General features: G+C 41.4%; 1 protein-coding gene across 1 annotated transcript in view; it reads right to left on the bottom strand.

Moving 5' to 3' along the window:
- The window catches only part of LOC132998838 (A disintegrin and metalloproteinase with thrombospondin motifs 7), a 72084-nt gene extending 48760 nt beyond the window's left edge, over positions 1 to 23324 (bottom strand). The window contains exons 1-6 of the mRNA XM_061068584.1: positions 23213 to 23324; positions 18002 to 18369; positions 5655 to 5838; positions 5079 to 5275; positions 1822 to 1905; positions 869 to 990 (exon numbers count right to left, since the gene is read on the bottom strand). Coding sequence (XP_060924567.1) covers positions 869 to 990; positions 1822 to 1905; positions 5079 to 5275; positions 5655 to 5838; positions 18002 to 18369; positions 23213 to 23324 — 1067 coding nt within the window. The remainder of the gene's footprint in view (positions 1 to 868; positions 991 to 1821; positions 1906 to 5078; positions 5276 to 5654; positions 5839 to 18001; positions 18370 to 23212) is intronic.
- Positions 23325 to 23802: the final 478 nt, after the last annotated feature.

Genomic DNA, 23802 nt, shown 5'->3' with positions numbered 1-23802 from the left:
TCAGTGGGATCCAGAACAGAGCGAGCCCTGTGGAATAAATGATGCATATAATGTGTGAGTTTTTTTAAGCTAAAAGGAATATTAATATTATATCTCCTGCACAAACTAAAGCAGTTGGAACTAGAAAAGGTGTTCAGTAGAGTTCACACGTCTAAAGACGTCCAACAGTCCAACTTCAATTCAATCCAGCTCCACACTCTTAGATATCAGTTCCCTAAATACACTTGATTTTATTTTTCATCATGATTTATTAATTATTGCCTTGGGAAACAGTGAAATTGCAAAGAAACGCATCTAAAATGTTAAAGAAAGTGAAAAAGAAACTTCTGGATTCGCCGCTTGATCGGGATCATCACCAAACTTTAATGGACTCGTCCCTGGCCCCTCCCACATTCTTCCACCAGGTTTCGTGGAAATCCATTTAGTTGTTTTTGTGGAATCTTGAATCAAACTGACAAAGAATCTTTATTAGGTGCAGGTTAGAGATGGAACTCTGCCGTCGTGCTCTGAGAGAATATAAAGCTACGGGTCCTTCTTTTTTTTATTCTCCCTTTGATGCTAAAAATGTTATAGATTGACTTGTATGAAGTATAAAAATTAACTGCGCAAAACCGTATGAATGAGTCACACTGTGTCTTTTGTGACTCATCTCCTTGGAAGATTAATTGGACTTGATTAAATTCATTCATGTACCTACATGTAGTTCATCTATTGAGGCGTCCAGCTTCATTAAGCTGGTTTCTATCATCTGCAGTTTACTACAGCTGCCGACACGAGGGCACAGAAGTCCACAAAGTAAAAAACTTTCTGATAGAAATACTGTACTAACTCTAGCTCTAGCTCTAACTGAAGTGAGTGTGTTTGTTACCTGGTGATCAGAACGGCCACGTCGTGGTGCAGCGGGTGCTCCTCCTTCATGTTGAGTTTCTTCTGCCACTTACAGAAGCTGCTCAGGCTGTTGTCGGCGTGGTGCGTGATCTTTAACTCGTCCTGTCGTCCACGGCCGTGACAGGGAGGATAGAACACGTACAGTTAACATGTCAGAAAAGGAAATTGCACGTAATTTGCCTCGGAGTGAACAGAGCTGGCAGCTGGAGATTAAAACATCACGTCTTTATGATGGCAAAAGCTACAGAAATAGCTTTTTCGCTGCATTGCATCGTTGCTGCTTTCAACCCTTGAGTGGATCAGATGGAGCTCAGCTAATGGCATCATACACAGCTGTGTTGTTTTTGCAGTAAATTGCTGCTGATGGACTTAATATTCCAGGATGTTTTTCTCCACATGTGCTTTTCAGTTTCTATCTTTGCTTTTATGCTGATTTGTGGCTTTTATTTAATATGTGGAAGCGACCGAGTGTTATTTTTGTTTGCCAGTAGAGTTTAGGGAGAGGCTTGTGTTTTATTAAACTCAGATGAATTACCGAATCAGCTGAGGAGATTTTGTTTTTGTCAGCAGGAGGATTGGACGAATGACCATGAAACTTGGTGGAAGAGTGTGATAGGAGTCGGGGTAGAACCCATTACATTTTGGTGCAGATCTGGATCAGGATTATATATATTTTTTACCACCTTCGTTAACGCAGCGAGATTTTTCAGCATATTGGTTGATTTATCAGGAAACAATTAATAATCTGTTATTTGTGAGTGTGTGCAATTTGGTGCATATCCAAATAAAAATCCAGTGATTTGAATGTGAATATTTTGTTGGTTTTTGTCGTCCAATTATTATAACACACTACACACAAACACACTCTGTTCTGTATCCTCTCAAAATATGAAACAACCACAGTTTAATAAACATGCACAATTATATGTTTACCTCATCCTGCTCCAGAAGAATGAGGCGAACAACCACAATGTTGACTGCGTTTCCAATACTGGCATCTCTGAACAGACCTGCCACCTGGAAGGAGAGAAATGTAGTTTTACATTTTACACAGATCCTACTGATCATGACACTGGTATCAACAATGATTTGACTGATAGGATTAATATAATGTATAGATAATGGATATATAATGTGTTTCATATTATAGGCTTCTCTCTATGGTGCCAGAAATCAAGGCAAGCAGGCAGCTGCCCCAAGTTATCTGAGATAGAATTTAAAAAGAGAAATGGCTCTGAAAAGAAACTATTCTATAACAGAGGAATCACTCGCTGGTGTGACATGTCACCGCTGGATTTCGATTTCAAAGCCAAAGGACACGATTAAACACAACATTTAAAAGTTCACTCAAAACCCAACAGCGAGTGAAACATTTTTCCTTCTGTCCGGATGTTTGATTCCAGTTATGCAACATTCGAGATGACACGAGGTTGTTGAGAGAAATGTTTTTCTGAGGGACGTGAACAGCAAACGACCTCTGAGACAAATGACAAATCTTGGAATCGCTAACCATCGAAGCTTTTAGAGCTGTTGAGATTTTACAGAGCATTGAAACCTTTTTTCTTTTTGTAGCATACCACCCAAATGTCAAAACGTTTTATGAAGTCAACCTTTCAACAAATCCCAAACATCAAAACCTGAATGAGGGATCAGAGTATTAAAAACTGCATCTTAATAAAGTGTCTTTTCAGCTTCTGCAGTGACTTGATTCCTGGAGCGACGGAGGCGTATTGAGAACAGATGGAGAGAGCAGCTTGTGTAAGGGAAGGAGGCCACTGATCAGTGGAGAGCAGGGAAAAGGATCGAGGTTCAACGCGCTGACAGATGAGAAGTGAGAGCCGTGAAACAAAGGTCGACGGAGAAAGGAACTCGCGCTGATGAGACGGATGTGAGACACGAGCGTCGTGTTCAACAGATGCTGAGAGAGAGAGCGAGAGAGAGAGAGAACGCCCACACTTCTGTTTGTGGACCTGCATCTTTTCAAAAAGTCAGTTAAGAATTATTTGCTTTCTCTGAACTGTTCTATCTCAAACAGCTTTATTTAAACCTGTTGGAGCATTTTGTTATTTTTATCTTAATAATTTGATCTTTTGTTGTGTACCTGCTTTTTCCTTGTTTCAAATTAATGAGATTCCCGATAGCATTCGCTCAGTCCCTGTTAATATTGTTTTGCTCTGTACGTGCTTTATTCTGTAAAGACCTTTGTGCCGTGCAAATGAAGTCTGACTGATTGATTGATATATAAACACATTTGATTTCAGAGAGTGGTGTGTTTGTATTTATTAGCAGAACAGTTATATTAGGACTGGCAGCCCTGCGCCTGTGATCTGTTTAGTGTCGTTCACACTCTCGCTGAAAGCAAAGCTGGAGTTATAGACACGGGTGGAGCTGGAGCACAAATCTGCAGAGGTGATGTCATGGATAAATGACAATGTGTTTGAGTTTTACAAACGTTAAGATTCAGGAAGAAGGACGACTGTAGTGTTCACCCACTTTCAAAAACAACAGTATGACGAGAGCCTGTTTTGTTTCCTGTAATCAGTACAAACCGAATGCAACTCCATTAAAAAACTGAACATAACCAAAGCATATCATTAAATTAACTTTAAAAACAACACTCAGATCTTTATTGTCATCAGAAACTAAACCTAAAAAGTGGTTTTGGTGCAGTTTGTCAGTGAATCATCTTTGCAGCAATTTTTTAAAAAACCTTATCAGCAACAATAGATTTCCCCTTTAGAATCTTTTTCCATTTTTCTCTTATTTTTTAATCTTGTGAATAAGATGGAGCTGCTGCTATTTAAAGATCCTGATTTATTCCTTTTCAGAACAATGTCTAAAGTTATTCTTTTCACCAGGATTCATACTTTTCTGCTTTTGTTACATTCTTGAAGGTTTTCATGAATTTCACAAGAAATTTTTCTCGGATCTCAACGGATCAAATCAGACATTTTCTTGCTGTTTGGAGGAGTTGCTGCTTTTTTCTTTAAGCTTCTGCACCGACATTTATTATTGTGTGGCCTTGGTTGAAGGTATTTATTCTGCCGAGTGCTCTTTTCACATGTTCCCACTCGAGCTGCACACACTGTACAATTCTACACAAGCCTATAGGAGAAATGTTCCTTATTCAATTCCCCTCGCATCTATTATTACTGCAGGTCGGCTTAATTGCGAACACACAGTGATAATAATAAATATCGCAGAGGAAACTCAATCATCTACCGTTACATCGTCATGTGAAAGGAAGTCAGGAGCTATTTTGGGGAAACAGTTTCCACTTTCTCTCTGCTGAGATCGACTCTCCTGGTTGGTACATGTGTGTAAATCACACACGTCTGCATCAAGAGAAACAGAATCTATATATATATATATGTATATAAAATATGAAGCTTTTGTTGTTTTCAAACAGCACCTGTGACAGAACAATGGAGCAGCTGGCTGCTGAGGAAGATGATGCCATTACTTATTGTTGGGACACGTGTGAGAGGTCGTTTCCCTTCATGCCGTTTTCACAAAGCTGAATTGTTCGGGGAGTTCAAAGCTGGAGTGTAAAGGAATCCAAAAAAGAAGCAGGAGAGGATGTGGGAATTTACGGCTGCTTCCTCTGTGTATTATTGTCTGTGGAGTCAGTTAATCCGTGGGCTCCTCTGTCAGCGACCTCCTTTTCCTGATATTCTGTCCTCCAGTAGCACACATGAGTGTATTTGGGGAAAAACTCATTCATGTGTTAATCAATAACAGACAAGGAGTTCGTCTACTTGACCCCTGGTGAGGAGGTTGTGATAATATTTATTATAGAAAAAGGTTTGAGAGTCATGGTTGAGAAGAAAAGATGAGAAATGTTGAATCCTGCATCTGGTCACACGGAGAAGGAAAAACTGATCCAGGATCTGGTCACAATAACATAAACAGCATCTGTGGTTATCATCCAAACATCTGGGCAGATGTTCAGAGGCCCTGGAACTGGATACAGAACGGACATATGTGATGCAGACATCTTCTTCATTTGCTCCGTTTGATGTTTTTTGAGTGATGGGAAAACTTTCACAACTTCATGACCGAGTTGGATGAGAAGATTCATTCATTAACACAAAGCTACAGGGGAACAGTTGGCTTAGCTCGGCTAGAAATTCCTATTTGGCGTGAAGACACACACACAAACATAAAAATATAAAACTAGACATACTTACAATGTTCATGATGGCGAGGACGTATCCTTCCACAGCTTTGCTCCCATGATACTCCACCATTTTGGGGTCTGCCACCACCAGCGTTTCCACCCACTTCTCTTTGCTGACTGAGCGATGACGGATTCTCCTTTTCCTCTGCTGCCGGCGCTCCCAGCGCTCCCGCTGCCGCTCCAGCTCCTCAAAACTTTGAAGGGAATCTGGAGACAGGAGAAAGAAATAGATATTTAAACCTCACTGTGGCAGAGTGGGTCGTTACACAGAGGACAAACCAGGGAGGGTTCTATCCCTCCATCTATCAAGACTGACTCATGAAGTAGAAGCTGTGCCAGTTCCAAAAGTTATATTGCAGATATAAAAGCACATCTCCTCCTTGATTTCTCCAGGATAATCATAATTATTTCATGGTCAATTAAGCCGTCTCAGAATTTCAAGTGTCATATTTATGAGCTATAAAATCCCAATGTTTTTATTCTTCTCACCTCTGCACATTAGCTGGAGAGCGACAAGACCTTTTAATCAGTCATAATCCTCTTATCGGGTATTGTGAGTCATGATCTGCAGAGATGAGTGACTTACTTTTGAGTCCGCAGGTCCCGTTGAGAGCTTCCTTCCCTGAGATCGCCTGACTGAGTGGACTCCGGGGGGGAGGGGGGGCGTGGCGTTTGTAGATGGCGTGGGCCTGTGGCGCTGCCGTCTCCTCGCTGGACTCCTCCAGAGGCAGAATGAAGAACTCCTCATCGGACAACTTGAACAGTCCTGTCTGAAGGAAAGAGTCAGAATCTGAATATTTCATCCGATGATTCGGATCATCCCAGAGAAAGTTGTGGAAATATTGAGCTATTTAAAAAATTTAAAAGAAAAGGCTCAATAATTGTATTTTATCCTGGAGTGACACATCTCTTAAGAGCAGTTCTGGTTAGTCAGTCAGTCAGTCAATTAAATATAAAAATGAATAAATTAAATGAATCATTAAAGGTTCCTTTATTGGCACATTCCACCACAAAGGCCCAACAGTCCCATTATAAAACCACAGTTAGACTAACTAGATCCACATTTTTTAATTGGATCTGAACCACATTGTAAACACTCGTTAATATCAGTCTCCCAAATATGTCTGACTACTTTCATCAAGATCAAGAAACTGTTCTCTGGAGGAATCAATGAAAATGTTGGATAAACGTCCAATTAAAATCCTGGATCTAACCCCTGATCCTGATCTGCACCTCCCCTCCACACAAATCCATAGAAAACGGTCGTATGGTTTTTGAAAATCCATTTGACTAATAAACAAACAGATAATAACTTTGGTGACATGAAGTAACACTGGATCAGTCTCGATTTTTCCCTTTGCAAAAATAAAAAAAGCACTTTTTTCTCCTTCAGAGCTACAAGAACGTGTATTTGGTTCTTAAGAGAACATTTGGAGACTTAGTTCACTTCCAGCGACGCAGAATAAACATTCGTATGTTTGCAGTCGACATTCAGAGCCGGACAGAGACAGCGTAAAGATCAGACGTCACATAAATCAACTGAACCCTAAACCACACTGGCACGGTTCCAAAACCAAACTCTAGTAGAGACGTCCATCCTCGCCCTAAATTTAAAATCTCAACGACTTCATAACCCTCAGCTCAGCTTTCTCTCCCTCAGGGCGCCACTGAAACTCAGAGAGGAGGGCCCCCCCTCCCGGCCCTTTGACCTTTGACCACCTAAATCAAATCAGTTCATCCTCCAGTGCAACGGAACGTTTGTGCCGATTTTTGAAGAAATTCCCTCAAGGACGCGCATGAGATATCGTGTTGACAAGAAGGAGACAGATTAGAGGACGGACAACCCGGAAAACACAAAGGAGGAATATTGTGCTGGTGACATTGAGCAAAGTCAACACTGGTTTTTATGAAGGTTTGTTTCAGCTCCCGAAGACGTTCTCACAAAACATTCAACCAGAAATGTGTTTTCTACTTGAGAAATGTGTTTTCACATTATCTGCTGCTGATGTACAAGATGTCTTCACCTTGAGACCCGTCTGTTGTCTTTCAGGACGGATGTCCTTGGACACTGAGGCGCTGGGAAACGTTCACACTCTGAGAACGATCAGTATTTCAGCCCAATACAAAGGATCCACACATTTCCATTACAATACATTTAGAAAAATAAATGGTGTTAATCCCTGCGATTGACTTACAGATATTTTTCTACAGTCGATGGCCTTGTGCACCGAAGCTGCTCTGGTGACACGTTCAAAGTTCAAAGGCAGGTTTTTCCTTTAGTGCATCACTTGCCTTTGTAGTCGACACGCCGAGCTGAATGTTCCTGGATTTGCAGCCGACATTCTGTGAATTGTTTGAATTTGTCTCAAAACCCATCTTACAAAGTGATTCATCCACGTAATGACAGCACTAATTGCAGATTCTTGAATACCATATAATTTGCAATTTTGCGCTCTTTAATTCAAGCAGTTATTTTCAGCAGAGGCAGCGACGGCTGTTATTGGTGAATCATTGAATTCTGTGTGTTCTCACATCTTTGGAGCCCCCCGTGTCCAAAGAGAACATCCACCATCAACCCTCTGAAGCTGGACCACAGATTTACTAAAATTATCCACGTCGAGAACTCTTGAAATATAATGACAGCACTAATTGCAGATTTTTGAATAGCATATAATTTGCCAATTTTGCGCTCATTAATTCAAGCAGTTATTTTCAGCAGAGCATTAACAAAAAAATGCAGGAGAGTACAATGTGTAGATAACATCATATTTTTTTAAATGAAGCGATTGAAGATTACAAAGGAAAACTAATTAGGGATAAAAACTACGCTGGAAACCTTCCTTTAGTTCATCACTTGCCTTTGTAGTCGACACGCTGAGCTGAATGTTCCTGGATTTGTCGCCGACATTCTGTGAATTGTTTGAATTTGTCTCAAAACCCATCGGGACTCTGTGAGACAAATCCTCAGACCTGACTGGTACAGATGAAATGAAATTGGATTATGTGTAGCAGCTCTGGGAGATGGAGTCAAGCAGGATTTCACATGTGTCTTCAAATGTACCACATGTACACAGCCTTTCCTTCTACATTGGATGGGGTGAAATGTCTCCACACATGAGATAGTGCACGTGACATTGTTCTGTAGAATAAGATGAGAAAAAAGTTTGTAAAAAAACACTAATGCAATCTACACACTACATGCACACTACAGCAGGCCTCAATAGCCCTGCTGTAGAGTGAAGGATGCTGGGAATTATCTGTGCATGTGATGGAAGAATGCACAGTGGAGGGTTGCATTCCATACATCTTTAAAATAGAGTTTTGAATGATGTTTATTTTGCTCAACGTTTAATTTGCATATTTTTATTTTTTTTCAAAATTCCCGAGCTAAAGTTTCCGGAAAGTTTCTGGAAATTTACCAGAAACTTTCCGCCCCTTTGCAACCCTATTCAGACCTGAACATAAAACGTATGACTGTTTCCATTTGAGCCTTTACAGTGTTGGTTTAGTGACCCAAGAAACTCACAGGCCAACTGCGTGTGTTGTAATTCATCCGACGTGATCCTCAGCTATTCTGAAAGTTACTGAGTGAGATAAACACAAGACGGGACAAGGAAGAAGACCAGACAGTGAGAAGTGAGTCAGAGTAAAGTAAGAAAAGTAATTTCACGAGAGAAGTAGACAAAGAAAGCTTTCAATCAAGACTGGGCAGACGCTGGTCATTATACCAGAGTGACTCTTATGTACCCAGAGAGTGGGGATTGTCAAAAGCAGCAAACAAGCTCACTTCCCTCACTCAGCAAGAAAAGTGGGGCCGAGACATAAAGCAACAGAAGGAAAGTGTTCAGGTGAAAAGCAAGAGGAAAAAGTGAAAGTTTATCTACACTTTGAATTTTAATTTGTATTTAAACAACACATTTCAATATAAGATGCTTATTAAAAAATAAAGTTTTTTTTAATGTTGTACTAAAAAAGTTTTAATTTTCCTTTATTAGAGTATTTATTCATAATCCCTCGAGCTCAACGTGAAAACATAAATATTGTTTAAACATCATTGCATTAGTGTTTTATTAGCTTGTCAGTTGTTGATACATCTCATATTTCAATTTACGACGCAGTGAATCTTTACATTATGATGTTTTCGGGACCTTTGCTTGAGGAAATGGTCTCTTCCTGGACCTTTCATATCAGAATATCAGACACACTCTCCCTCTTTAATCTAGCGCATCGTTAGTTTATGTTGTAAACTTATTAACATGATGATATTTCCCTTGGAAGCGACGGCTGTTATTGGTGAATCCTTGAATTCTGTGTGTTCTCACATGTTTGGAGCCCCCGTGTCCAAAGAGAACATCCACCATCAACCCTCTGAAGCTGGACCACAGATTTACTAAAATTATCCACGTCGAGAACTCTTGAAATATAATGACAGCACTAATTGCAGATTTTCGAATAGCATATAATTTGCCAATTTTGCGCTCATTAATTCAAGCAGTTATTTTCAGCAGAGCATTAACAAAAAAATGCAGGAGAGTACAATGTGTAGATAACATCATATCTTTTTAAATGAAGCGATTGAAGATTACAAAGGAAAACTAATTAGGGATAAAAACTACGCTGGAAAACCTTCCTTTAGTTCATCACTTGCCTTTGTAGTCGACACGCTGAGCTGAATGTTCCTGGATTTGCAGCCGACATTCTGTGAAATGTTTGAATTTGTCTCAAAACCCATCGGGACTCTGTGAGACAAATCCTCAGACCTGACTGGTACAGATGGAATGAAATTGGTTTCTGTGTAGCAGCTCTGGGAGATGGAGACAAGCAGGAGTTCACATGTGTCTGCACACCAACACGTGTGTCAGAATACTGATGTATGTATTTTTTTTACTTCCGATGACTCATCCTTTCAGCCTGAAAACACAAGGACCATTTACTCCCATTGTTGTCACTGCACTGGAGCATTTATGCTGCTGCATATTACATAATGTAGAGCATATACAGTATTTAGACGGAGAGGAAAAATGAATGTTAATCTCAGCTCTTAATTTGAATTTGTATTAAAACAACACATTTCAATGTAAGATGCTTATACAAAAGTAAAATTATTTGATTAGAGTATTTATTCATAATCCCTCGAGCTCAATGTGAAAACCTTTAATTGTTTAAACATTATTGCATTAGTGTTTTATTAGATTGTCAGTTGTTGATCTCATATTTCAATTTACGTCGCAGTGAATCTTTACATTATGATGTTCGGGACCTTTGCTTGAGGAAATTGTCTCTTCCTGGACCTTTCATTGAATATCAGACACACTCTCCCTCTTTAATCTAGCACATCTTTAGTTTATGTTGTAAACTTATTAACATGATGATATTTCCCTTGGAAGCGACGGCTGTTATTGGTGAATCCTTGAATTCTGTGTGTTCTCACATGTTCGGAGATTTACAAAGTGAGTCATCGACATCGAGGACTCTTGAAATGTAATGACAGCACTAATTGCAGATTCTTGAATTCCATATAATTTGCGCTCATTATTTCAAGCACTTATTTTCTGCAGAGCATTAAAAAAAACGCATGTTCGAACGATGATGTTTTTCCTTTTCACCGGGGGGGTTCACAAGTCTGGGCCCACTTACATGGAAGAATTGCACACATGTACAGACACACAAACAAACACTCACGAAAAAATAGATGGGAAGTCGTCTGATGAATAACACTCATCTTCCATAAAGAGGAGGATACTGTGCGTTACTCAGAAACAGAGCAGTTCACTGAGTACAAACGGCTTCAGTCGAATGTAAAAGAATAGAAACCTGTAGGTTGATGGGGCTGCACATTCTAAATATAAGTTTAAAGCAACACACAACGTGTTCAGCCGCTTCAAAATGTGTTTGATGGTTCTGTGACTGTGAACATGGAGAACGTTTCCTCACCCTGAACGTCTGGTCCAGGGATTTGAAGAGTGAAGCAGAACTGCAGATCAGCTAAAAAGACTTTAGAATATGAAGAATGCTGACCAGAGTTGGGTGGATTTGTTACAGCTGCAGAAGATGAGGATCATGGGTGATATCCAGTTTTTTCCTCTAAATTAAAACCACTTATTCGCTCAAACACGACCCCCAGGCAGAATTAATCACCACGTGTGGCTGCAGGTGTTGCATAGTGTTGCTTTAACAGGGTTTCTCTTCAAGGCTTATCTTTCTGGGAATGGGGTGAGTGCTCGACAGTGCAAATCTAAGAATTCAGCAATGACATTCATAAATCCATTTATGAATTCCACAAATGGCTGTTGGGATAAAGTGCTCACTTTTCAATGTCACATTCCAAATGAAATTACATTTCAGGCACAATGCAATGTTAAGTCTTTTTATGATAAAATGTCTCCTCTTCCTCTCGCTGGCTCCAGCTGGGAGAGACCAAGGGGACAGACGGGGGCAGTAGCTAACAAGCGATGGACGGACGCTGTTTTCTTAGCCGTGGTTTTGAGGAGAGAGAAACAGGACAGCGTCTAAACTGCTGAAGCTATACTAATGCTGTCTAATACAACAGAGCTACGATAAACACTTAGTCTGTGAAGTCTTCATTGGTTTGTGGAAGTGTTTTACAGAAGGTGTTTGTGCTGCTGATCTGCACGACATCATGTCAACGAGCGTTTGTATTATTTACACAAACTGCAGCCTGTAACACATCGATCAATATCTATAATGATGATCTATAATGTAAAGTGACCAATAATTATTTTAGGGCCAATCAGAGCTGGCTATGTCAGGCACATGATCTCAATCCAGCTGATCGTGTGTTTCAGTTGCTGTGAACCAGACTGACACCAAGAAACCCAGAGAACAACCCCAGAGACCCACAAACAAATAAGGATTGAACTTGGCTGCCGCACAGTCGTGGCAGAGCAGCACCAATGTGGACGCCATGTGTCTGATCGAGCTTCAGAGAGGGAAGGTCTGCAAATGATTACAAATCAAGTCTCTTTTAACTTTGCTTTTGTGTTTCAAAGAGAGCGTGGGTTAGTGCTTTAGTTCTAGAGTCTATACTGAAGCAACGAGTAGAGATGCTACGGAAATGAAACTTATGTCAAACACAGTTGACGCTGCACATTTTACCAGAAAAGACGCGAGTCCGCTCAGTATCTGCAGAGCACAAACATCGATCTTTAACACACGATTTCCCTGAAGGCAGCTGTGTGGTGCTGGAAGGTGTTTGTGCCATTTCCATTTAAATACGAAGACTGTAGCAGCATCTTCATGTTCAAAATTAGTCCCAACACATAGGATCATAAATATCCAAAAAATGAAAGATCTCCAAGTCTAACTGTAACCTTAAAACCCTCAAAACATCCATAATGTTTTTACTGTCCTTTGCCACCATATCCTCCTCAACGTCAGTCAAACTCAACTCTTGTGACGTGATCCGACTCCGTTCATCTGATGGGACACTGCGGCTGCTGCTGATGCACGGAGCAGATGCTTCCACTTTCAGTTTAGAAAGTGTGTACCACTGATATGCAAAACTACACCAAATAGGATTCATGTCTGTGACTCAAGCGGTGGGGGGGGGGTAACCTGAACACTGAGCTCCACCAGAACTATTGACGCCCACAGCAAAGGTTTCAAACTGTTCAACAAATCGATAGGAAGCTGTAATGAGCCAGGAATCACCGCAGGAGTGTTCCAGATGTAACCCAGGTTAAAAGAAAAATGATTTAGTACATAAATAAGTGAATAAATAGTTGAATAAATAGTTTTAAAAGTTACCTGAGTTAAGTTTATATTAGTTATAAAATCCATGATTTAATCTGATTAAAATGTTTAACAGATTAAAATGAATATCAAAAGTATTACAATAGTACTGCATATTATTAGTTTTGAAAGTTATGTGTTTAGTGTACTGTTGCTTCTATTTCTGAAAGTGTTTTGAGTTGTTTTCTGTCTACGTCGGTGGACTGTGGTTTTGTTTTACATTTAAAAAGTTATTGAGAGTTATTGAGAGCGCAGGTGGAGCTTAGCATCCATGTGGCAGCATCCGAGCTAACGTCCTAGCTCCACGCATGCAGAGGAATAGATGGCGAGCTTCCCAGCGAGTAACCACACCCTTCACAGCGATGTAAACACCCTGAACGGAGTCCTGTTTCCATCGGAGGAGAGCACCTGTTTTTCTTCACGAGCATCCATCCAGTCCGGCTGATGGTAGGACTGACAGGAACCTTCATTACTTCAACTAGAAGAGCACGTGGACATTTCGTGGTAAGAGTGAACATCTCAGATCTACAGACTGTTTCTACCTCGAGTGGAATATACCAACTGCACAACGTGGTCTTAAGAAAGAACTTGTAACACGTCAGTTACCACACACTGAACTGGATTAACACCATTACATTCACAGTATGTTTAGAATGTGTTCTTTTGACATTTGAATGTGATACTTGATATTGATTGTATTGCATTGTATGCATTTTATTTTCCCTGTGTATGTTGGTTAAGCATATGGTTGTGCTTTGCTAATGCTATCCAGCAACTCACTGGTTTAGCTGAGGTATAACATATGAAAATAAAACTAGATGTTTAAATGGATTCAAGATAAATTGAGAACTTAATAGAACTTGTAGTGATATAACAGATAACACAAATAGAAACTAAACAACAATATAAAGTTACAGTTTAAAAAACAATTTAAACAGGAGTCAAAATAGAATTTAAAACCCAAAAATAGGAATTGGTAAATCTTTTATTTTACTAACAGAAAAGGATTGAACTTGAATTTAATTAATTTGAAGATTTGTATGTACCATGTGTGTTATGTTAGTTGTATTGTAAATGTGTTATATGGTACTTATTTGTTATTCTATCTAAAACTACTCACTTTTCTATTCTTATATAAAAGAAACCGGCATTTCAACTAACTCTACTGTCTGTGGTGTGTTCACTATATTTATTATTTCCATTGTTTAACTATTTTACTGCTCCAACGAACCTAGGAACTGGTCCTGTTAACTTACTTAACTGCAACGAGTAATAAGTGTTACACAGAGAAAATATTTGGAAGAATTAAAAAGCCGGACACAAACAGAGCGGGGTCTGAAATACTTCAAATGAAAAAAAATGGGTCTGAGATAGAAAGAAAAAAAGAAAGCAATTATGTGAGAGCTTGGGGATTCACACAATGGATTTTGTTCTTTTTAGAAGAAAACTTTCAGTGAACACACACAGTACGACAGCCAATTACTCCAGTGAGTCATGAAGCTGCAGCACCAAGATATTCAGTCGCTGTTCAAATAAATATTAGAGCTTGTAGGACATGATGTGTTGGGACCGAGTATCAGCTTCTCACAAAAAGCTCCTGTGTGGCAAAAAAAAACGAATGTACATTTCTGTTGGTGGAAAGACTTTGAAACAAATGCAAGAGAAACATAAGCAGATATGTGAGCATGGAAGAAGATACGGTTATGAACTCATATAACTATAAAGTTACATATTGAGCTTGCACATGAATCCATGACTGTTGTTAAAGGTGAAAGTAAGAGTAGTGTTTTCTTGCTGAGAATCTACAGGAGGCTCAACAAAACTCTCAGAAGTGCAGTTTCCAGATTCTCACACCGCAATCAATTCAGGTTGTGTATAAATGCATGACTCTGCTTGTCGAGTTCCCACAGAGGAAACTCCCCCAGGTGCACAGTAAAGGATTTACAGGGTTGATAACACCAGGGCTCTGTTGTTTACTGCTGAAGAGAAACATTGTCTTTACAAGTGATGGAGCCGGCGTCGCCCTTCAGGAGTTTATCAGAGACTCGATCGATGTCTTTCCCCTCAGACTTGCTCAAGGCAACGCTTGTTTACTTGAAGAGTGTGAGTGTGATATTTGATGGAACTGTCAATTTGCAGGTTGGAGGTGGACGTGCATACAGAGTGTGAACAGGGAGCCGGTCTCCACGGGACACTTCATCCAGTTAAAGTGGTTGGAACTGTCACCTGTGAAACTGAATAATTGAACCTCTGTGTGAAGTTGTGGTACCTTATTACCTGGAGAGCACTTTGATGACAGCGACGATTACTGTGTGGAGCATGAATTTACAAAAGGACAAAAACATCCATCCGTCTATCCATCCTACTATCTATCCATCTCACTATTTATCTATCTATCTATCTATCTATCTATCTATCTATCTATCTATCTATCTATCTATCTATCTATCTATCTATCTATCTATCTATCTATCTATCTATCTATCTATCTATCTATCTATCTATCTATCTATCTATCTATCTATCTATCTATCTATCCATCCTACTATCTATCCATCTCACTATCTACCTCACAGCAAGAAGTTTCCATGTTCGAATCGTTAATCATTAAACCTTTATTCATCTGATGTGACTTTGAACTGGATACATTCAATAAAAATTCTCATTAATGTTCTCTATGCTTAAACATTTATGAATTAACTAATCTCAATAACTTTGTCATGTCAATCTAAATATAAAATGTCTTTGTTTGACGTGACTAGAGATAAAAACCAGCCTCTTTCCAAACTCCCATAGATGTTCATTTATATTCACTGTCCGTGTTAAATGAACAAATAAATGCATTTCCGCTCACAGCTTCTTTAACCACACACTGAGGTGTTTATACACTAGAAACACAATGTTTTTGTTCAGTTTTATACAACACTAATAAGATGCCTGGGGAATCTAAAGTTCTTCACATTATGAAGAAGCCTTTTGTCAGTTACTGGGCTCGCCGATCGATATTAGAATGCAACCCGCTAACAGGCTGTAATAACACAAAGGTCAAAGGTTATTTAATACCCGAACCCATTCAAGGCCATTACAAGTCAATCTGCACCAACGCACCTAAACCAATATGCATAAGACACGCACACACACACACACACGCACGATGAATCCTTTGCGGCTTTATCTATGAAAAGCTTTAGCCTTCAGGTCATTAAATCCCTGCAGCCATAGGAAGGCAGCAGGACACGTATGTTGGTTAATTAATCCGCTGCCTCCGGCCTGAACTTCTGCTCTTTAATTTCAGTTTATCAATAAAATGAATTCCAACTTTGTTTGCAGTTTTCCAGCTGTGCTTCATTCGTGAAACGCAGCTTGAGAGGGACAGAGGGGAATTAAAACCAGAACTTTTAATTGTTGTTGTTAATTTATTCGTTTAACTTTCTTTAACATCGCTGCTTATGGGAGTTTTGGGACATTTTCACCAATTTGTCGTGGAATAATTCATGGATCTTGGGCGCATACGTCCACCAGGACTCAACAGTCCCTTTATTTCAACCAAGTTGCTCCAAATTTCACACACTTGTAGATTTTTGTCCCCTGAATGTGCCAGATTATTTTCATCAAGATCCATAAATGATTTGCTGTGAAAACTATGCAAATGTCAAAAAATGCTGTATGCTGCAGTGTTACGGACAGTGTTCTGTATGTCCTGTATGTATACATATGTTGTGTTCTGTCTTGTGTTGTTGTTTTGTTCCCACATCCTTATAGACTGGTGATGCCTCCAGTGACTGGAAGGGGGAGCTCTCGGGCAGGACGTGCCAGTGAAGTGGCCAGAAGAAGAAGCATCATGGCCGCTCATCTCACCTGCATCCAATCTTCCAATCACCCCACCTGTGACAGATCTCTCGTCAACCCTTCCCCTTTAAATAGTCCTGTGTTTGTTTTGTTGGCGAGAGGAGGCTTTTGTGGTGAGCTGTGTCAGAGCGCTGATTGTTTTGTTTGGTCCTGATGTTGACTGGTGTCTTGAGTTTTTACCAGTAGTTGTTTAAGTTGTAGCAGCCTACTTTTGTTTTGTCTTTTGTCTTTGTTTACTTTGTTTGTTGTGCGCACAGGGACTACAAGGATAGGTAAGATACTCCGGGGTTTACATATCACACGCACGTAGGTTTACTGCTTGTTAATACCTCAGGTTAGAGTGAGCACCACCCGCTGTACTTTTGGGTGCTAAGCACCTGTAGAGGGGGGGGGGGGGAATTTCTTTGTGTTCTTTTTCTTTGGTGCCACTGTTAGTCCTTGTTGATCCCTGTGTTGCTTTGTCTAAATAAATACTGTCTGTCTTATATCTGGTCTTGTCTTGTGTGATTGCACCCTCACTTCTTCAAACCTGTTGCATTTATGTTATGTCCTGCTACGAGCCACCAGGGGGCGTAACATGCAGTGTGAAAGAAATCCTGGTAAGCACCTAAATGTAAAAGGTTCTTCTGTTACCACATCCTTCTATTAAGTTTCCAGGAAATCTGTTCAGTTTGAGTAATCTTGCTTATAAACAAATAAACAAACCAATAACCTCCTTAGCAGAGGTAAAAGCAGCAAAACATCACGTTTGCATGTTCACGTTGTTCTGCAACTGCAGTCTCCTGGAAACTGGGATTCTGAACTAGATTCAATACAGAGAAATACAACTTCAGCTTAAAGTCATGATGATTCCTCACATTTCCACCGACAGTGAACAAACGGTCTTGACCGAGGCCTACAGCTGGATCCCTGCTGCGATCTCTCACTGTGCCGAATTTTGTTCTTCAGCTTCAACACTTCATAGAGAAATAAAGATGAGAGATATTTACTGAAAAGCCTAAAGGTTAGAATAACTTTTCCACCACTAACTTTTACACGCTACCAACTCAGCCGTCAGGGATAATTTGTGTTTTCAGTGTCTTGCCCCCTGCAGGCACGCAGACTGGAGATAACAGGGGATTAAACCAGTAGTGGGCGACCCGCTCTACCTCCTGAGACGCAGGCATCCGTAGTTTTATTTTGAAAAACAAGCTGATACACTCAAACCACCAGACCAGGAGCAGGATGTTTCACCGAGCTTGCTTTTCAATTTGCATCCATCCATACGTTCACGTAAAAAGAGACTAAGTGCAACATGAGAGTAAAGTAGTAAATAGAAGTTAGTTCACTCACCAGTCCATCGCAGGTACTGATGGCTGCGTTCCCTTTCACACTGGCCCCGTCCCACACTTCTCCTAGATAGTAACACTGGGAGGATTGAGCCGGACGGATCTGGGCGCCCTCCAGGCCACCGTACCTCCTCTCCGTCAGGAAGCCTGGAGCCAGCAGGTGCGGGTTGAGGGTGAGGTTAAAGTTCAAGCTGTGGCCGCCGTGCCACAACTGGTAGAAGACTCGGTCCAAGTCGGCCGCTCCCTCCGAGGCTTCCCGGCGCTGCACTCTGCGAGCGTGGTGCGACAGGAAGTTGGACAGGAAGTGACCTCTGGCATCCACTCTGGTGGGGCGCACCACTTCATACTGCGGCAGATCCCGCAAGAATCCGTCTGTCAGACATGGTGGGAGGAGAAAGAGGAAGGTTATTAAATCATGGGAAAGACGAGGGCAATTATATAATTAAGCGGCTGTAAAGCTGTAAACAAAACCGAGGAAGCTCTAAACAAATCCATACGTCCAATCTGTCATTGTCATGTTGGAGTACAGCTGCGGAGGATGCAGAGCGCGTTAGAGAATCACCGCATCAGCTCGGATAAAGTCAGTGAAACTAGTTCTACTGATAAAAATAATTCTCCAACTTAACTTCCTGTGAGTAGCTGAGGCAGCAGCGTGAGAACGAGGTTAAAGAAGAGGAGCCTCAGGACGAGCGAGCAGCAGCAGCTCCTCTCTGCTCCACATGAAACCACCGTTAGGGCACGTTTCTGTTCCACAAGCACAAATTTAATCATCCTGAAGATAGCGCCACTTTTTAATTAAGTTCATCGCAACGAATAATCGATGTTAGCACTTTTAAAATAGACTTTTTAATGAAGACATGGAATGAGGCATGAAACTAAAGGTCAAAGTTACTGGGGATGTGAATCCATCATGAGTCTGTATGAACAAGTACTTTTTAACTCACAGTGATGTTGACATTCTATTCATTAACTATGTTTAACTTGAATTACCACCCTGCAGCTCTAGGCCTCCACAAACCAGCCCAGCTTCACTCATAAGGTCACTGTGACCTTTGACCTTTGACCACTGAAATCTTATCACTTCATCTTTGTGACAAGTGACAGCTGGTCAAAATTTGAAGAAATTCCCTAAAAGGCAGACTTGCAGAATCATGTTCAAGAAACCAAAAATGTAATTTTGTGAGGCCACAGTGACTTCGACCTTTAACCGCCCAAACCTAATGACTTAATCTGTGAATCAAAGTGGCCGTCTCTTAAGAATTTGAAAGGATTCTCTGGATGTGTTCTTAAGAGAATCCATTCAGGAGTCAAAAGGGGAACTGCAAAGTCGCCTTGACCTTGAACTTTGACCTTCTCTCACCAAATTCACATTAATAATAGAACCGGACTGATTTATCGTCAATTAACATCAGCCGAAATGAGCCTTTCACAGATATAAAACCTAATTAGATGATGTTCAAGGATAATTAAAGATTTTGAGATAATGAAACAAACATAATTGACCAGATTTCACAAAACTGAGAACAAGCAGAGCCGAGAGCAAACAGATCTATAAATGATGAGAGAAGAGGGAGACAGATTATAAAACATCTAAAAACAACTGAACAAACAAACATGCTTATTAAATGCATGAACAAATGAGGCCGATCTGCATGAGCGAAAGAAAGAAACTCTCATTACTGGTGTCACAACAAGAGGAGTCGTCTCATTCACTCTGTGTAACTTATGGCACAAATAAAATACTTGTTGCATCACAATTTCCAGACACATGCAGACAATCTGAGAGTCCTGCTCCCAAGCCATCATCCTCCCGTCAGCGGCTTCATCTCGTCGGAGAGAAACAAGCGGGATGCAAACAGCGAATTCACAAAAGCTTCGTGAAACAATCTCGAGCCTGGCGCTGGTTTTATCTGCACAAATATATTCAAGAACACAACCGAGCAGAAAGATGTGAGAGGAGTCTGGCAGGCAGCTTTTTGAAATGTTTCCTTCCACCAGGAGCAGGAAATAAACAAACAGCCACATTCTGTTTGCTTTTGCCTTTTTTTGTCGAGGTCAATCCAGGTGGAGTCAATGTTTTTTCTCTTGGATGCTTTCAGCTCCACTGCAGTTACAGCAGCTACAGTCGAATGTAGGGCTGTGCAATATGAATTAAAATCAGTACCTCCATTAATTATTGAGGGGAATCGAACAAACACAACTTCAAGGAATGTGCAGGTCCTGATAACTTCTGAACCATGTTTTTTGTTAGTGTGTAAAGCAGGCACAGGTCAGTGGGGGAGTGGAACGGAGGACAAGCGGCAGGGTGGTACGGTCTGCGATGTGCGTCTGGGTCCTGAATAGGGTTGCAAAGGGGCGGAAACTTTCCAGAAACTTTCCATGGGAAGTTTAGCTCGAGAATTTTGAAAAAAAACAATAAATACGCAAATTAAACGCTGAGCAATAAAAACATCATTCAAAACTCTATTTTAAAGATGTATGGAATGAGGCATTCTTCCATCACATGCACAGATAACTCCCAGCATCCTTCACTCTACAGCAGGGCTACTGAGGCCTGCTGTAGAGTGCAGGACTAGTCAGGTAAGTTCAGATGATATTACTGGGGAAAATATATTAGCATGCTGATTGAGGATTGTTCATCTGTTCATCTAGCCTATTTCCATTCATTTATCCATCAAATGTAAAATATGTTTACAGACGAATCCATTTATTTGTATTTGTATTTATATCTCTGGCATTGCATTAGCGTTTTTTTACAAACTTATTCTACAGAACAATGCCAGGTGCACTATCTCATGTGTGGAGACATTTCACCCCATCCAATGTAGAAGGAAAGGCTGTGTACATTTGCAAATACTGTGCAAAGACCTATGTTAAGAATGACACAAAGATGCAGAAGCTTATAGTCAAGTGCCCAAAGTTTCCTCAGGGCTCAAATCAGCCTATGACAAAACAAAATGTTTATATTTATGTCTGTATATGACAAGGTAAATACAGTTAGTATAAATTACCCACAACATTTCCAGTTTATTCCCGTTAATTCCCGTATATTCCCGTTTATTCACGTTAATTCCTGTATATTCCCTTTAATTCCCATGGAAAGTTTCCAACTTTGAATATTCCTGGAATTTTGCAACCCTAGTCCTGAAGCAGCGGTGGGTTAGGGTTAGGCCGCTAGAAAATGAAAGTACCCGACCAGGGAAAGTAATAACCGGATTAACCGACATGATCAAGATTAGGTTTGGGAGAGTTAATTGCCCGAGTCTAATATGTGTTATATTGCAGCTCAGGAAGATCAGATGGAATCTTACATAGAGACGAAGCTACAGCAAAGAATCTGAATGAACCGCTGCTCCAGAGTCGAACTCGACCATGAATTCCACAAACGTCCGTCTGTCTGTGAGTGGAACACATTTCTAACTATCTTCTCCGCTTCACACTCGAAACGTCAATTGTTAATAGCCCGGGGGAAAATGTGAGCTTGTGTCTGAAAGAGATTCAGTTTCATTTTATGCAGAAACCCTGACTATAGAATCCTCACTGTGGATAAACCAGGTAGGATGAACTCACAGTCTGTTTGAGGAGGACGCTCTGAACAAGAACATCCACATTCTACACTTTCAACAAAGCCTGAATCTTCCTGGAATAGTTTTGACTCCAGAGACCATCAGTCAATCAGCACGACTGGTTTTCATTACATGTATTCAGATGAAACATGGATCCAGATGGAGAGGTTTCAAACTTGTATCTGGCCTTGGCAGAGGGATGAACTCCAGCTCCTTGTGTGGTGAATCCCTTCATGGAGGAGATAACTCACAACACATGAAGCGTTTTCTCAATCTGCTGTTGTTGCCTTCGGTGTCCTAATCAACAAAACAAGTATTTCATTTTGAATCCAATGGACTTGGTCGTGGCTTTTTCCGTTCAGCAGCGGCTCCTCTGGGAATTAATCGGAAAACCATCATAACTGCTATAATAAGACCCTATGGCGGAGGAGAACACCTGTGATTGCGTCTAGAAGTCGCTCGGCTTGGGAAAATATATTTGATGCCCAGAATCAACAGGGGTCTTTAAGTAGCTGACAGGGGGGGTATCAGAGAAAAGGAGGTGATGCATGTGTCCCAGCTCTGTTCTTGTTCTTCGTAGTTTGCACCAACGTTTGTCAGCGAGTATCTTTCCGTCCTGGGGAGGGCGACAGGCGTCTGCAGAGCCTGACAGCACTTTGTTGTTCTCCCAGCTGGTTCATGACAGATGTGACGGAGCGCTGAGCTGCTTCACAAACAGTCGTTAAAGAATGAGGAATCCATTCTGTCTGACAGCGCCCAATGCCAACCCCCCTTCCCCCCCCCCCCCCGGCACCCACAGAGCTCCAGACCTTGACTTCAGCCTCATACATCCTCGACTTCAGATCCGTCACTGAATCAGTCTTCTTCTACCGCCTCGAACCACATGTGCACACATCACTCTGGAGCCAGTTAAGAGAACTGGGATCTACAGCAGGAGTGTGTGGTGGAGCTGGACTGTCGGGCCTCGGTGGGCGTTTGCATGCTTTGTGCACCATGTGTTGCTTTTTATCTCTAATCTTATTTAATGACCTCATCTAGTTATGCTATTTTGGTGTTTTACTGCTGCACAACTACCGGGGACTAATAGAGATCTGTTCGACTCCTTGTTTCTGTTTCCTCTGCACGTCTAACATCCAAACCACGTAGCGCCAGGTAGAGCCAGAGGATGAACGCGTTGGCAGCGGAGACGAGCGAGTGCAGCCCACAAGACAAAGAGGATTAATTCTCTGATGTGAGGATATCCACCGGGCATGACCACTAATACAATTTGCAAAGCATATAGGATGGAGAGCACAGATCCATTGTGAGGATGATAATGAATCCTCTTAGATTCCCATGAGGATTCCGCTTCCTGTCCTTCAACGGAGGAGGTCAGAGGTCAGTGTCAGCAAAGAGCTGCTTGAGGCATGCCGAGGGGTTTGCTCAAGGGCACTGCAGAGAGGGAGGAGTGGGGGGGGATTCAACCTTTGGGGATTCCTCTGAATCCACACTGAGCTGAATGTTGGGTTTAATTGCTCTGTGAACTCAGGTCAGTGCTGCAGTGAGATGCACTCAGGGAGCAAATGTGCACAAAAGACGCACCAGAGGACATGAAGTCATCCATCACATGTTTGTTTGTTTGTTTTCTCGTTTGTTTGTTTCTCACTCACCTGCTTCCGGTGATGCTCCCAGCGTGTTGCAGGTTTTCAGGAGCGATAGAAGTGTGATGAAGAAGAAGAGGAGGGGGGAGGACACTCTTCGTCCCAACTCCACCCGGGTCATGTTGTCAGGACGCGGATCTGCGCTGGAGAAACATCTACCTCCTCTCTCTCCCACACACCGCGTCGACTGGAAAACTCAGATCACTTCCATCTGCTCCTAATGAACTTCTTCTCCTTCTTCTTCTCCTCCTTCTTCTTCTTCTTTCCTTTGTTACACCTAAACTCTGACAGTCCCGACCAACTTCTCCAGCTCAGGCCCGGACATCGTGCGCCCCCGCGGTGCGTCTTCCTTGCGTCCTCGGTTCTTTTGTCTGTGTTGTGATCGAGTGCTCAGGGGTGGAGATGCCCTCTGTCCTCCATCTGTCTCCTCCCGACAGCCAGTGACAGCTCCGAAACTTTTCCCCTGCAAACTTTCTGCAGAGCCACCCCCACAGATGGGAGGACTTAAGACAATGGGCCATCTCTCCGCGGAGGGCTGCAGGCTTAAAGGGGAATGCTCCTCCAAGAAACCGGATCCAGTGGAGGTTTCAGCTTCATCT

The sequence above is a fragment of the Limanda limanda genome, chromosome 3 (assembly GCF_963576545.1).
Source record: "Limanda limanda chromosome 3, fLimLim1.1, whole genome shotgun sequence".
In the NCBI taxonomy this organism is placed as follows: Eukaryota; Metazoa; Chordata; class Actinopteri; order Pleuronectiformes; family Pleuronectidae; genus Limanda; species Limanda limanda.
Note: the sequence above shows the minus strand (reverse complement) of the source record. Positions and strands in the feature narration are given on the sequence as shown.